Source organism: Benincasa hispida, chromosome 6 (assembly GCF_027475165.1).
Source record: "Benincasa hispida cultivar pf3 chromosome 6, pf3_genome.v1.1, whole genome shotgun sequence".
NCBI classification, from domain to species: Eukaryota; Viridiplantae; Streptophyta; class Magnoliopsida; order Cucurbitales; family Cucurbitaceae; genus Benincasa; species Benincasa hispida.
The window spans coordinates 56,029,992-56,044,922 of NC_143483.1; the positions used below are offsets into that span (position 1 = coordinate 56,029,992).

Consider the following 14,931-nt stretch of genomic DNA (forward strand, 5'->3'; position numbering starts at 1 on the left):
TGAATAAAAATAAAGAAATACATAATAGTACATATCTTCTGTTAGCTTCTTTCCCACTTTTAAATTTTTATAAATGCAATCTTGTTTTTCTCAATTCTTTTTTTTAAATAGTAATTTCGTTGTGGTTTTTTATATAATAATTGATTTATAACTTTTGAGGGTTCTATTACAATTAGTTGCCAAGAATTTTAAATTTTGTTTTTTAATACGCATAGAATCAAATTTTTTATCTCGAGTACAAACCATATGTGTGTTGATTAGTTTTTTAAAAAAATAAAGATGGATAATTCATAATTGAAAATAGTCTCCACAATATAAAGTTCATCCAATATGTGGGTAAGGATAACAAGTATTTTTCCTACTTCTTTCCACCCATGCATCCATTGGAAAAGTTACTAATATGTTGTGTTCCGTACATTACACAATTTCTTTTAAAATGTTAAATAATTCTCTCTCCTCCTCTCTCTTTTAAAAGGAAAATATTTTTTCAAAATAAATTCAGGAATTGTTGGGATAGGATGCTTATGGCTGAAAAAAGAAATATTTTCTAGACTATCTCGAAGCCACGTATGGATTTACTTGAAAATTGCTAAAATTATATAACATTGTCATTATAATTGTACTCACATTTTTATGTATTAAACTTGCCTTTATACTTTATTAGTTTCATTAGGGAAGTATCCTAGTTCAGTTGGACGAAGTTCCTAATGGAAAGAGTACTCTCATTAAAGCAAATTGACGTATTACCATTGACCTCAGACCTCACACCTGATTTCCTCTTCTCAATCCCTCATAAAAAGGCAGATGCTCTTGTAGGTAGGAGCAACTTCACTTTTGGTGTTTGACGCTCCCTTCAAACTGATATCCAAAGATTCTCTATAACAAGATGGTTTGAAATAATGATTTATTATAGGATCTGGTAGCATGAATAGGATGAGCATACAAATGAGCCGGAATATGGATAACATAGTAGTTCGAACCGGTCGAGAGTACTATAATGGTAATAATTAAGGTCTCGTTTGATAACCATTTAGTTTTTGGTGTCATTGTTTTTGAAAATTAAGCCTAGTTCATCTACAATTCTTACAATGAGCTGTATCTTTATTAAGTACAATAGTTGAATTCTTCTAAATTTCAAAAACAAAAATAATTTTTTGAAAGTTACTTTTTTTAGTTCTATTTAGTTTTTTAAACCATTGGTGAAAAGTAGATAACAAAGAAAGAAATTTGGGGATAAAAGTAGTATCCATAGACTTAATTTTCAAAAACAAAAACAAAATACAAAAAGGTTCAAACGAGGCCTAAACTTTTCAATTCCATAATTTTATAACTCAACCATAATTTTGTATAACTTGTAAGCAGATAATTCTTTGGTTTTTAGTTTTTCAACATTCAATTTATATAAATTACCTCCCATTAGTTTCTTTATTTTGTTATTTAATATCTAAAATTCAAAATTCAATCAAATTTTGAAACCTAAATGAAAAGGTGTTACGAAATTAACAATTAAAGAACACAAAAAGGAACGTAGAGATAGAGAAGATCGACACGCAGATATACGTGGTTCACTAACAGTGTATTAGCTACGTTCACGGGCAAAGGGAGAACAATATTATTAGAGAAAATGTTTTCAGAAAATTACATCATAACGGCGCCTCTAGGATTAGAGAGTTTATATAGCGCACTACTCTAAACCCTATGGTCATAATCATAAATAATTACAAATAAATAAATATGCTGAATACGAATTCTGAATAGGTTTTGGGGGCGTTGCCCTTGAACCCCCACCAAGGCATGCCACCCCTGGACCCCGGCTCTCTGACCGGACAATGAGACCCCCGTACTTGATTGTTCGAAGCGCCAGCAAACAGATTCAAGGCATTCCAACAAAAGGTGTGTAGTTTTTAGAAACTCTTTTTTTGCTTTTACAATTTGACTAAAAATTTAAATGATTCGTAAAGAAATTGAAAGAAAGCAAGTATAGTTTTTAAAAAAGAAATCATTATCAAACGTAGTTTAATTAAACAAATTTACGAGTTTCAGGAGATAATTATATGGATGAAATTGAAATTTTAATAGTTGGGATAATAATGATGCTTATGATTCTAGCGTGTGATTTTTGTATGTAGTGTCTCTTTCGAACTATTCGATACATCATTTTAAAATACGAAATTTAATCACTCTCAAAGATTCAACACATTGTTTCACTTCCATACATGCTCTTCTTCTCCTAGGCACTTTGCAACTACAAGTCCTGGCCTGTCATATGATGCTATATCTTTTGCCAAATGCCACCAACAGTCACCCTTTATATTCTTCTCAGATCTGTGTGGAAAGATTCTTTGCCATATACTTTTCTGCAAACATACAACATTAATATATAACCGTCATCCACATCGTTCCAACCTGTTGAATAAATTTTCCAAAAGAGAAAAACATTTTAGTTAGAGGGGAAAGAGAGATCATTTAAACGTTAAAGAATGCTATAGACTCATAACGTGATTGACAATTTTACGTCGTTAGATATAAAGGAGGAAGAACATGCAAGAAAAATATCTTTGATATATATCTAGGATGTAGAGAATTTCGAATTCATATCCCATAGATATTAATTAAGAGATAAGTCACATTTCCATAACCTCGCTTTTGAATAATTTTTCGCAAACTTGCATACAAGTGCCCATACATTTAACATAACAAATAGAGAAACAATGTATGTAGAAAGAATTTCTCGAGAAATTGAGACGAAAAATGAAAAAAGGGAGGAAAGAAAAATCTAGAAAACAAAGATTCAGAATTAAGTGATATTGGCGCGGCTCAATCAGAGAGACGGAATTTTAGAGAAGGAAACAAAACTCGGCCTTCAGATTGAACTGCTCCAATATCGCTTCTGATTTATCTATGAAAATCTTTAACTTTCATTTGAATGTTTTTCATGGACTAAAATTCTCCATTTATATATATATTATGTACTCAAAGGAAAGTGGAAATGAGGATCATCCATGCATGTTTCAAAAAACAAAGGTAGAATTTCTTTTAATGTCAAGCTTTTTGTTCTCAAAGCTTGCAGGCTTTGGGACCCCTTTGCCTGGCCTTCTCTAAACCAATCTCTCTCTCCCACTCCACTCTTCTTTTTTTAATTACTTTAAAATAAAATTTATGCAATTTTCCCTTTTTATTTCGAAAAAAGTGGTTTGAATCTTCCATCCATATGGTACTAAAAAATATATTTGTTTTCGTTTTGTCATATATATTTTAAAATATTTCAATCTTGATCTTTATATTCATATTCGAATCTCCCACCATCAACGTAGGAATCATACGTCGATGTTTGGCATTGACATATATATTTATCTCGACGTATGGTATTTTGCTATTGGAATTTTACACAAAAAAATCGTCGGAAAAGTCTTGTGTCGAGGATTTTATGACTCTTTGTGGTGAATTTTTTCGTTAGTTAATAAAGTCAAAATTGTAATAGTGTTGATGACAATACGGAAGATTTTGGTATTTTTCTCATTGAAAAATTATTATTTAAATTTTGTTTGGCTAAATTATAAATTTAATCATCAACTTTAAACATGGTGTATATTTGATTTTGGAATATATACTAAACTTCATCTATATATTATATATAATTTTGAAGCATACTTATATTCAATTTATGTTGTTGATGGCATTAATAAAATGTGGAGGTAAAAAATCAAAATAATAATAAAAAAAAAAAAAAATGTGAAGGTGTCATGCTATATACCAAATTCAATCAAAACTAATATACTTAAACATGCCACGTTAGGCTAATGTTTGATAAAAAAAAAAAGTGAAACTAATTATATACTTTGTCAAGATGATTAAACTATAAAATAATGAATAAGTCAAAAAAAATCAATTTTATTTTTGAATTAACAAATATATTCGATTTGTATTCTAAACTTTCAAGTTTAGTGTGGTTACAACTTTTACTTTAGATTTAAATAAATGTTACCATTTCTTGAAAATTATCAATGAAAATACTCTCATGTAACTTTTAAGGAATATAGTACATATGTTTAGTATGAAATAATTAATGAAGTTTTAAATATAAAACGAAAAGATTTTTGTTGAAATTTAATTTGATAATTTTTATTTTACCTTTTTTTTTTTTTTGTTAAATCTAACAAGTGAATTTATTAGGAAACAATTATAATGAAAAAAAGATTGCAACAAAGTTTGAGGTTCAATAGAATGAAATAAGATACAAATTGATAAAACTAGTCAAATTTGCTTGCATAAAGATTTCTTTTTCCCTTTTAGTTAAAAATAATAAAAGCTCAAAGTTTCATCATTCATCGTGTTTTTAATTCTGTTTAAAATGTTATATCGACAAAAATATCGAAGTCTCAATTTTACGAAAATGTCAATGGATATTTCTGAAAAAAAATAAAAATAAAAAATAATATTTTACACTTTTTGAACAAGCTAACATGATTATTATTTATATTATATTTAGGATAATTATATTAAATGATAAAACCGTTAAAATATTTTCAAATATTGCAAAATGTCACGGTTTATCATGATGGACCGCAATAGACATGTATAAATGATCTATCACTAACTAACAATATTTTACTATATTTATAAATAAGTTGGTCCATTATTTACATTAATGACATTTTGTTATTTATATTTTTGTGTTTCACATATATTTTTACGATATAATGCAAATCAACCTGGAAATTTGGATGAAAATCGCCAATCTATAGTTTTTTTGGCCACGAACTTGTTACATTAAAAAGGTACTCTATTTTTTGGTATAAAAAAGAATAATGATTTGAAGAGCTTATCTCTTTGGAACATTTTCTTCTCTTTAATTTTGCCGACAGATATAAATGAAATGGGGTCATAGAAATTGAACTTTAGAAATAGTGCTAATCAAAATGACATACATTATATTATATACAATAATTTAGGTGTGAAATAATTATATATAGCTAACTTTGAATTTTTTTGGCAAATAAACTAACTACATAAAGGTCTTTTATTCACGCATGCTCTTCAATTATATTCTCTCGAACAAATCACCATCATATCTTTTTCTTTTTAAAATCACCCAAAATTCAAATCCTCCATTCCTTCTCATAATGAGGGATACAATTAATGTTTTTTGTTTTTTTTTTTAATTAAGTCTCCAGATACTATTTTCAAACTTATTTTTGTTTTTTTAATTTCACTAATAATTCAATCATTGTACTTAGGAAAAATACAAATCATTATAAGAAATGGAGATGAAATATGCTTAATTTTCAAAAATAAAAAACAAAAAACGAAATGGTCATCAAAGTGGCCTTTATCGTAATCAAGTAGACGACAAAACAAACAAATTAAAAATACAAATTAACTACTAAAACGATCCTTAATCAAATTGAATAAAATGATGTAACTTTTGATTTATATTATTTTTGTTAGGAAAAGTCTCTCATATATTGGAAAATAATTAAGAAAAATTTTATTACAATTACAAAATTTTCTAACCAATTTCAATTACAAGAAGAATCTCTCAAAACTATTGTACAATTCACACCATTTTTTTCACTCTCAACAAGAGAATTCAAAATAGAAATTTAACAAAGTTTAGCACATCTAAACTTGAAGTATTTCTAACCAGGACGACTTGAAACTAAAGGCTTAGACTCCTTTTACATTGTTAGAAAGCCCATCACTTTCTTGAACTTTCTTAATGTGGAACAACTCCCCCGTTAAATATTTTTCTAAAACCCTACAATTCTATGAACTCAAATTAACGGCAATATATATGTCATTTATTCGAATAGGAAAATGCATCTGACCTTTACGTGACGCTGTAGTGAATTTGTTTGAAGGAAAAATAACATAGTCTGCAAAAGAGAAAATCTACATACTCGGTGTGACTACATACATTCTAATATTTAAATAAAAGAGTAAAAAAATGTAAGTTTAGGGAATTTGAGAGTAGGATTCAAGTTAATTACCTCACATGGAACTATAATGATGTTTTATAGGAGAATTAACCTAACGTTCATCTTAGTCCTCTTAGGATTATATGAGTTTTTCCTAATCCGGACTAAATCTTAACTAGCTGAATGAATAATTGATTTTGTAATTATTTGAGACAAGTCTATTTTATCTTAGACATATTTTTCTAATCTTTCTTTGGTCTTCGACCTAGTCTATTAGGTCCAAAATTACCCATAATAATATTAGTCCTATAAGAAAAATGGAAAATTAAAATTTCCCATAAAGAAGATATATAGCTCCATGGTATAAAGAAAAGGAAAAGGAGGAGAAAAACTAGCAACAACTTGGGAAGCAAATGAAAGAAAAGGGCATAAAGATGAAGCCCCAAGCAATTAAAGAGGAGGCCAGTCTTTGGCCATGCACTAAGGGAACACTGTCCTATAGGGTTTTTGCCTATAATAATTCTACTTACCTTTTTTCTTTTTTATCTTCACTTCTCTTCCCTTTATAGTCAATGTTCCCTTTCTCCTCATTCAACAAACAACATGATCTAGAGAAATACAAAACACCCTTTTCATAAAAAGTTTAAAAATATTCTTTTTCACGATTCGAAATAGATAATATCTCCGTCATGTCGTAAACCCAAACACATTTCCTCACACTTTTTTTTGTTAATTTTAAGGAATGCAAAAGACGAGTATGATTTCAATTATATAAAAAAACTTTAAAAATACATAACCAAGTAATAATCTAAATACCAAAATAGAGTAGACTATAAAGAGAAATGGGCTAGATTTTTGTGAGACTATATGCTTATTAAAATAGAATAGGTGAAAATTAACATAAATTTAATGAGCATATAATCTAACAAAATCTACTCCATTCTATCATTCCCTAACACTTGTTTTTATACACTAACTTTGAAAATTAAATCCTACATTATCATAGATTTGTGATTTTGATAAATTTTTCTTCAATATTTTCTTTTCGATTCAATTAAATTGAAGAAGTGAAAAAAATGTAGTAACTTGATTACCAACGAGAAAAAAGAAATATCTTATATTTATTCATATAAATTATTTTTATTGGTCCAATAATAGAGATTAAACAATAGTAGGGCCTATGTTTACTAGGTGAGGAACCTAATAAGTCAATAGTTAATACATAATGATGATGATAGTTGAAGACTTACTTATTAAAGGGGTAGGGAGAAAGAGAACCCATGCATGTTCCACCCATGACTTAATAATAAGACTTTTTTATTAGCCCTTTTCCAAACAAATAAAAAGGTAAGAAAACATGCTTTCTTCTTCCCATTTCTTACTCATATTATAATATTTTACCAAATTCTACATTCATTTTCATCTTATTTTCGATTCATTTTATGCAAAAATAAATATGCATATATAATCAAATGTAAGCTTCTATTATATATAGAATCACAAATTTGTATTAATTGCCAAAATTATAATCCTAATATAAAGTATAAAAAAATTACTATATGTGTGTGGATTGAAAAAGGTCGAACTTTTGACTTCAAAGTTGATAGTATAAGTACTATACTAGTTGATATATATATATATATATATATATATTACACGTGTGTACGCGTGTTACAATAAAATGCAACAATAACTATCTAGAAGCTTTTACAAAAATGTTAAAAGTGTAAAAAAAATTAAAAGTTCTTTTGACTAATTATAAATTATTAAAGACATGTTTGAGATGTGGGTCGGAAAAAGTCGAACTTTTGACTTCAAAATTGATAGTATAATCATTATGCTAGTTTATATAAATATGTGCACATGCATTAAAATAAAAACAACAATAACTATCTAGAAGCTTTCGTAGTTTCTTGGCAAAAATGTGCTTTTTTAGGTTTTTGTCATTTCTTTTTGTGCTAATTTCTTCATTAATTATTTGGCAGGAAGCACCAATGTAGAATGTGAGAGTATGGATCCTAACCCTTTTTTTTTAAATTTTTGGGGATGAGTAATGTGAAACACATGCGTGTTCCCATGTATGAGTGGAGAAATTATTCGAGAGGGATTGTCAACAATATAGTTGACAATTTTGCTCTCTCGAACTTACAAGAGAAATTATTAAAGTACCTCAAATTTGTATTTAGTAGTTATTAGAAGATGTATAAAACATTAGAAAATGCATTTAATGGTTATTATGAGCCAACACATTCACATTCAATAACTTTTCGTATGAACTCGTATGTGAGCACGAAAGATAGAGAGAGATTCACTTAAATTATATAGATGAGAGAACGAAACTTCATATTCTCTACATAACAATGCCCAAAAGTAAGTGATTCTACAACTTTTTCCTTTTATTTTTCTTCCCTTTCACAACAATTTGGATTGCATCAAAATTTGGCAGCTGACAAGCGAGTATAAGTCAGCACAAAATTAACTTGTTTAATTCTTTTGTGTATAAGAAATGACTCCAAGACATAGAAGGCAGCTCCATCTTGATATCTTATTTCCCATGGAGCTTGCAATAGGCATATAAGCAAGATCCCAGAAATCCAAGTGACTGCCCAACAACATTAAGCTAGAAAAGAACAAAAATCATGACAAGTTAACAACAAAAACAAAAAATGCATCAAGGTAACGAGATTGGCTTACGAAATCATAGGGAAGTCCTCCGAACAGAAACCAGCCTATCGCAATGCTGAAAACGTCCTATTTTAAAGCATTCAAATGTCAAAACGAGTACAAACGCATTGGTAAAGTGTTGATATAATTGGATTTACTATAACCTATGAGCTCAAGCTTTTGGGTCAATCAATGATTTAACATAGTATTAGAGCTAGAGATTCTATGTTCAAACCCTTGTAATATCATTTCCATTCCAAATCGGCTCAAATATAAAGAAACCATTGTGTGAAAGACGCGGAACTTGTTTAAAAGATTATTCATGTTGGAGATGTAGGAACTAAAAAGCATTGGCCCTCACCTTCAAATTACCACATACTGTTTGTGTCAAAGCTGAATTGAGAGTTGTATTTAAAAACACAAAGTAGTTGATCAAGAAAGCCATTATACAGGAGAGAATCATCACACACTGCAACCATGGATAAATTTAGGTAAGAAATCAAGAACTAAAACTAGCATGAGAATTGAATCACTCATCAAAATTACAAGCAAGCAATTATATTGGCTTAGCTCATTGAATTAAAGTTTGGGTCGAGCTTAGATCAGGCTTGAACTAGCCCGCAGCTCTCTTGATTTCACACCTAGCTCAACAAACGACCAATCAATAACAATGAACCAAACTTGGATTGAGCCCGAGTTAAGCTTGGTCTATGAGCCCATTGCATCTCGTGTTTTATCCATTTTTTTCATTCTAAGCAGTTAAAGTTTCTATAATCTCTTTAGCTTTGAGCAGCACAATGTGAAAAGATACCTGGAAGCCAAAGGAAAACAGGTCAGGAAAATTTAATGTCGTGTCGATGTCGCCTCGCAGTATGATCCAAAATAGCAAGAAAGGTCCACATATTAACCCTACAAATATAAGAAAAACAATCTTTATTATCAATTCAAATAAGATGTATCAAAAGCTTTTCATAGTGTGGAGAGACATATTTAAAGTTAAATAAATAGAAATCTTCTAACCATTGCACCACATGAGGCCAAAGGTATTCAAACCACTAGATTTCCCTGAAAAATATACTCTAAAGAAATTATCGATCAATCAATCTAAACAAAATTCAATCAATAAATCCATTAGGGTTGGATTTGTCTAGAAATGACTTTCTAACTACTATAAAGTCATTCTAAACAGACCTAATTACATCGTCAACTAAAAGTTCAGATGTTCAAATCTCCACTCCCACGTGTTGGATCGACAAAAAAAAAAAAGAAAAATAATTATTACCGATACGAGCAATAGAAGCGAGATATATAGCGGTACATAAATTTGCAATGAAGACCACAGCATAGGAGTAGATGTCAAAGGACAAATCTCTGGCTCCAGCTACAACTGCACCAAGTATAATCATCCCCACACTGATGAAACAAATTAGCATTGCATATTTAATACTTATGAATAATTTAAAAAGCTCGAGTTCATATTTTATTCAATACTGTTACTAAAGCATCTACAATATTTGAAAGAAAGAAATAAATTAAATCAATAATTTTCACTTGTGGAGTATAAAAAATAGCAAAAATAGAGAACATACCCAAAGACTCCAACAATAAATATTTGTAGATTGATATAAACAATGGTTAGACTCTGATTTTTTTTTTCTCTTAGAAAAATGTTAAATTATTGTTTAGTCCCTAAATTTTTAAAATGTTTAATAGATTCATAAACATTCAATTTTGTATCTCTAATGGGTCGTTAAACTTTAAAAAATATCTAATGGGCCTATGAACGTTATCAATATTTTCTATCTAAATATATAGGTCTTTGACATATTCCAAAATTTAAAAATTAACTAATATATGGATAAAAATTGAATTGAATTTTATGTCTAATAGGACTTTAAGATGTTCATTTAGTGTCTAGTAGATTCATAACTTTTTTATATATATATAAAAAAAAAGACTTATTTGACACAAAATTGAAATTTCAATTACCTATGGACACAAACTTGAAAGTATAAGGACCTATATTGAGTTTTTAAAATTTAAGAACCAAATAGATACAACCAACTTGAAAAGTCGGGATTCTAAGGAACTAAATAGATATAAAACAAGACATTTCATGGACTAAATTTGTAATTTAACCAAATAATTTAAGACATTTTCCTAAAAAGAAAAGAACGTAAAGCATGTCAATGAGGAAAGGAAAAACTTGTAATTCACATATGAACACACAAAAACCAAACGTAACCACACATTTTATTGTTTTGTTATCCACTTTGTACTCATATTTTTTTAAAAGAACCGAACCAAGTTTTGAAAACAAGTGCAAACACTTTTGTTTTTATTTTTAGAATTTGACTACGCGACTTCGAGTTGCATAATAGAGAAACTAGAAGGAAACAAGCTCATAAAAATTTCAATTTTAAAAAACACAGAAAACTAAAAATGAAATCGTTATCAGACAGAGTCTAAAAGAGTCAATCGAGAACAATTAATAGGATAAATCCTTATGGTAAAAGAGATGTTGATATTCACCAAATCACAGAACAAAAAGAGAAATTTACCTGCCAACAACAAAAGGTGAATGAGTCTGGCCTGCCAACAAATACTCAGCAATCATTGTAAATGCTACAGTAGTTCTTCTCAATGTTGTATACATTGGAACATTGATCCCACGAACCGATTCCATAGTCACAAGCTTAATTTATCAAGAAAAGTTAATGCCGTTAGTCTAGTATATATTTGAAAGTGATCTTGAAATGGTTAAAATCACGTTTCTCAGGTTTAAATCACTCCGAAACCCTCAAAACAATCCATTGTTTAATTTTACATTTTTTTTTAGCATTTTTCATACAGTTAAAATTGGTTTAGGATTATTAAAAGTATTTTTTGAGTAATCTGAAACTGACAAAAGTGATTTTAACTATTTTAGAATGATCTTAAAATACGATAAAAATAGAAAATATTATCATCGTAACCATACGATGCATTACCATGTAAAGTAAATATGATAGGGCTAGGGGAAGTGTTTGGACCAAAGTTTTATAAGGTATGAGGATTATTGACTTTCCAGAAGAACTGATGCTTTGAGATTCACCCACTGTGAAAGAGATGATCTTCCAATGCCGTAGTGCATAGAGAAGTGTGGATGAACATATAATCTGAAGATGATCAAAATAAAATTAATTGTGTGCAAAAATTAACTAAATGTATGAGAAGATTAATAGAAAATAATGAAAACGAACCCTAGGGTTCGGGATTAGGAATGGAAATCTTTTGAGTTTGTGAACTTCTATTAGCATGAGCATATAAGTTATAAGTTAGCATGAGCATAGTTTAACTGACATGGACTTGTATTATTAACCCGAAGGTTTGAGATTCGATCTCTCACTTCACATATTGTTAAAAGAAAATGATCGATAATTACGCCAAAACTATAGCATATCAAAATTAAGAAGGGAATATATTGTATTTCATCATAACAATTCAGAACGTATTTTACCTGGAAAAGAGTGATGACATTGGCACATGGAAATTTGTAAGAAGAAAGAGCTGCTTTGTTGAACATTAGCAACAGAACTGCATGATAGATGACAACACAATACCATAGTAATTAAATGCAAACAAGCTTATCTATAATAAAAACTGAAAACTAAATTCAAATAAAGAATAATTACTCAACATAAATGCCAAAATGAGCCTAGCTTAAGTGACATAGTACTTATACTAAAACTATCAAATAGTTCAATGACCTATTATATATAAAATTATTCAATGAGACCGCTTCGTTATTAATTACCGTTATATGGCTTAGCATGTCCCTACTAACAACTAAAGGGTGAACACTAAAACCGACCAAACTGAATCAAGAAATCGGCTTTTACTCAAGCGTTGATTTGATTCGGTTTTAAATTATTAAATTATATAAATAAATAAATAACGATGTTTTTAGTTCGCTTCATTTTGGATTTGAAAACCGAATCCAAAATTGAATCGAAGTGTATTTATATTATATCAATTATAAAACCAATCGAATTCAACCCAACTGAACTAAACCAAATTGTTTATATATATAAAACCAAAAAACGAACATTTGAAGTTTGATTCAGTGATACATATCCAAAATCGGACCATGAACATCCCTACAACCACTAGATTACTATACAAAACTGTCCGTCACATTGCAACGATTAAGTTGGAGTAAACTTTAAACCTTTTTTTGTAAGTGTGGTAGGCAGCCTCCACCACTATTGAAGCTTGTCATTTTCACTAACATCATATTTTTTTTATCACATTGGTATTCCACTAAAAATTGCTTTCATCTTCACAAGGCCCACCATTTCTTGCCTCGCTCTCTCTCTATCGTCCCATCACATTATTCATTCATACAGTGAGTCTACAAGTACTTTATACACTACTTTATCCTCTAGACCTTTATAGCCACTTTCAAAAGTCTTTTACCACTCAAAAAGTCTCGTCAAAACTAAATGAAGATAATCTCCAATAATTGGGTGTTTTTCTCTCCCACGGACTCTAAATTATTAGAAATACCCTTCAACTTTCCCATTGTTTTAAAAATACCCATATTATAATATTGCCCTTCGATTTTCATAATTCTTTCTAAACTACCATTAGAGTATAAACTAAAAGAAATCAAGACTTAGAATTGTGTAACTTTATAATCTAAAACGATGCAATGATTCAAATTTTTGTTCTATATCATCTACCACCCTATTTCATATCTCAATTTTCTTCCAAATTCTAAAGAAATTATACTTCAAGAGTATTTCTAAAATGTTTATAAAAGTTTAGGTAATATTGCTAACTTTGGAGAGTAAATGAGTATTTTTGAAAAAAAATAGGGCAAAGTTCAAGGGTATTTTTTATAAATTAACCTAAAATTTAAGCTAATGTTAAATTTAATTATACCAATACTTTAACACTCTAGCTCTCATGTGGACTTGAGGATTTGGAAAAGACCCAACGAATAAAAATCCAAACACAGATTCTCCTCATTTGATACCATGTCAAAACGTCACAATCAACTCAAAAATTTAAGTTGATAGATCACAATAAATTCAATTATATCAATACTTTAATGTTCTTGTTCACTCGTGAAAATCAATAATCTCATTAGAAAAGATGGAGTGGTCTCACAATATTTATAGGATATATGACTCATTTCTCTCATTGCCGATTAATTTTAGAATATAACCCATATTTATCTAATATGGTATCAGAGTCCAAAAATGATAAATTCACAAAACACCCTCGAAAAGAACAAATTACGGTAAATTTAATTATATCAATATTTCAACGAAAGTTTACTTTACCAAAAAAAAGTCCCATCATGTGATTCGTTAAAAAAAAATGTTGATGGATAGAAGAGGGGGGAATGAAAGACGAACCAGCAGAAGCCATATAAGAAATGGCGGCATAAGCTCCTGTTTTAGACATGGCGGATCCAGCTTTGCTGCGGCCATGATCATCGTCTTCTTCTCCTTGCTTCTGAAGCACTGGCAACAGAGTCTTCGTGGTTTCAGTACTTCTCTCAGACGCCATAGCTTCTTCTTATTCAAGCCCTTGAAGCTCTGAAATGGCGTCTTTAAAGTGTTTAACTAAAGGGAGAGAGAAAAAGAGCGTGGACTGTGGAGTCAAAAAATGCATGCATTTGAATTTATTTTCCTTCCAATTTTGCTCTGATCTTCCTTCATTGGGTTTCCCTCTGTTTTCTTTCTTTTCCTCACCCGCCCGTCCGTTGGTTTTGGGGTCTTTTTATTATTTCTTTTTAAATATTAACTTTATTAATCCGTCCCATTTTAAACGCTAAAATAAACACTTTTACTGTTTGGTTCGTAATTCAGATTCGATTTTATATTTTCATTCAATGAATATGGGTTTAAGAGATAATACAAATTCTATTTCTCAAAACTGTTTTGGGATTATGTGATTCCAATAATATAAATTTTGGAAATAATTTTTTTTATTTTTTCATTTTATCCCAAATTTAAATTTTAAAATTTAAAATGCCGAATGATATTAAATAAAAATAACAATATTTAGAAATATAGTATATCATGTTATAAACTCAATTTAATCTTCTAAAAATTTAAATAAATATTATGTAGTATATTATAAATTAAGTTACATTCCAAATTTGGTCATTATGGTTTTGATAAAATTAAAAGTTAATCCATATGGTTTTCATTTTAGAATTTAATTCCTACGATTTGATAATAACTTCTTATATAATCCCTTAGTTTGTTAATCCTCTTAGAGACTATTTATGAGGTTTTTATCAAATCATAGGTGAAATTCTAATTATGAACTATAAGATCTAAATTTTAACTTC

The 14,931-nt window shown here is 29.2% G+C and overlaps 1 protein-coding gene and 1 long non-coding RNA gene across 3 annotated transcripts; both read right to left on the reverse strand.

The window, feature by feature from the left end:
- Nucleotides 1-1,584: 1,584 nt before the first annotated feature.
- On the reverse strand, nucleotides 1,585-2,943 carry LOC150035783 (uncharacterized). Its single transcript, XR_016530284.1, has 2 exons — nucleotides 2,640-2,943; nucleotides 1,585-2,406 (listed from the first exon to the last, which is right to left on the reverse strand). It is a non-coding gene; the product is annotated as an uncharacterized LOC150035783 (long non-coding RNA).
- A 5,259-nt stretch (nucleotides 2,944-8,202) lies between these two features.
- Nucleotides 8,203-14,385, reverse strand: LOC120079558 (UDP-N-acetylglucosamine transporter UGNT1-like). 2 transcript variants are annotated; one of them, XM_039033785.2, is made up of 10 exons: nucleotides 13,988-14,385; nucleotides 12,082-12,158; nucleotides 11,573-11,740; nucleotides 11,144-11,277; nucleotides 9,865-9,995; nucleotides 9,603-9,647; nucleotides 9,394-9,491; nucleotides 8,944-9,051; nucleotides 8,613-8,669; nucleotides 8,203-8,538 (listed from the first exon to the last, which is right to left on the reverse strand). In XM_039033785.2, exons 1-10 carry the CDS (start codon nucleotides 14,139-14,141, stop codon nucleotides 8,464-8,466), a joined length of 1,047 nt encoding a protein of 348 aa, XP_038889713.1. In that variant the 5' UTR covers nucleotides 14,142-14,385; the 3' UTR covers nucleotides 8,203-8,463. The 2 variants fall into 2 exon arrangements, with proteins under 2 accessions (XP_038889713.1, XP_038889710.1); XM_039033782.2 differs by lacking the exon at nucleotides 9,603-9,647 and having other exon boundaries at nucleotides 13,988-14,379.
- Nucleotides 14,386-14,931: the final 546 nt, after the last annotated feature.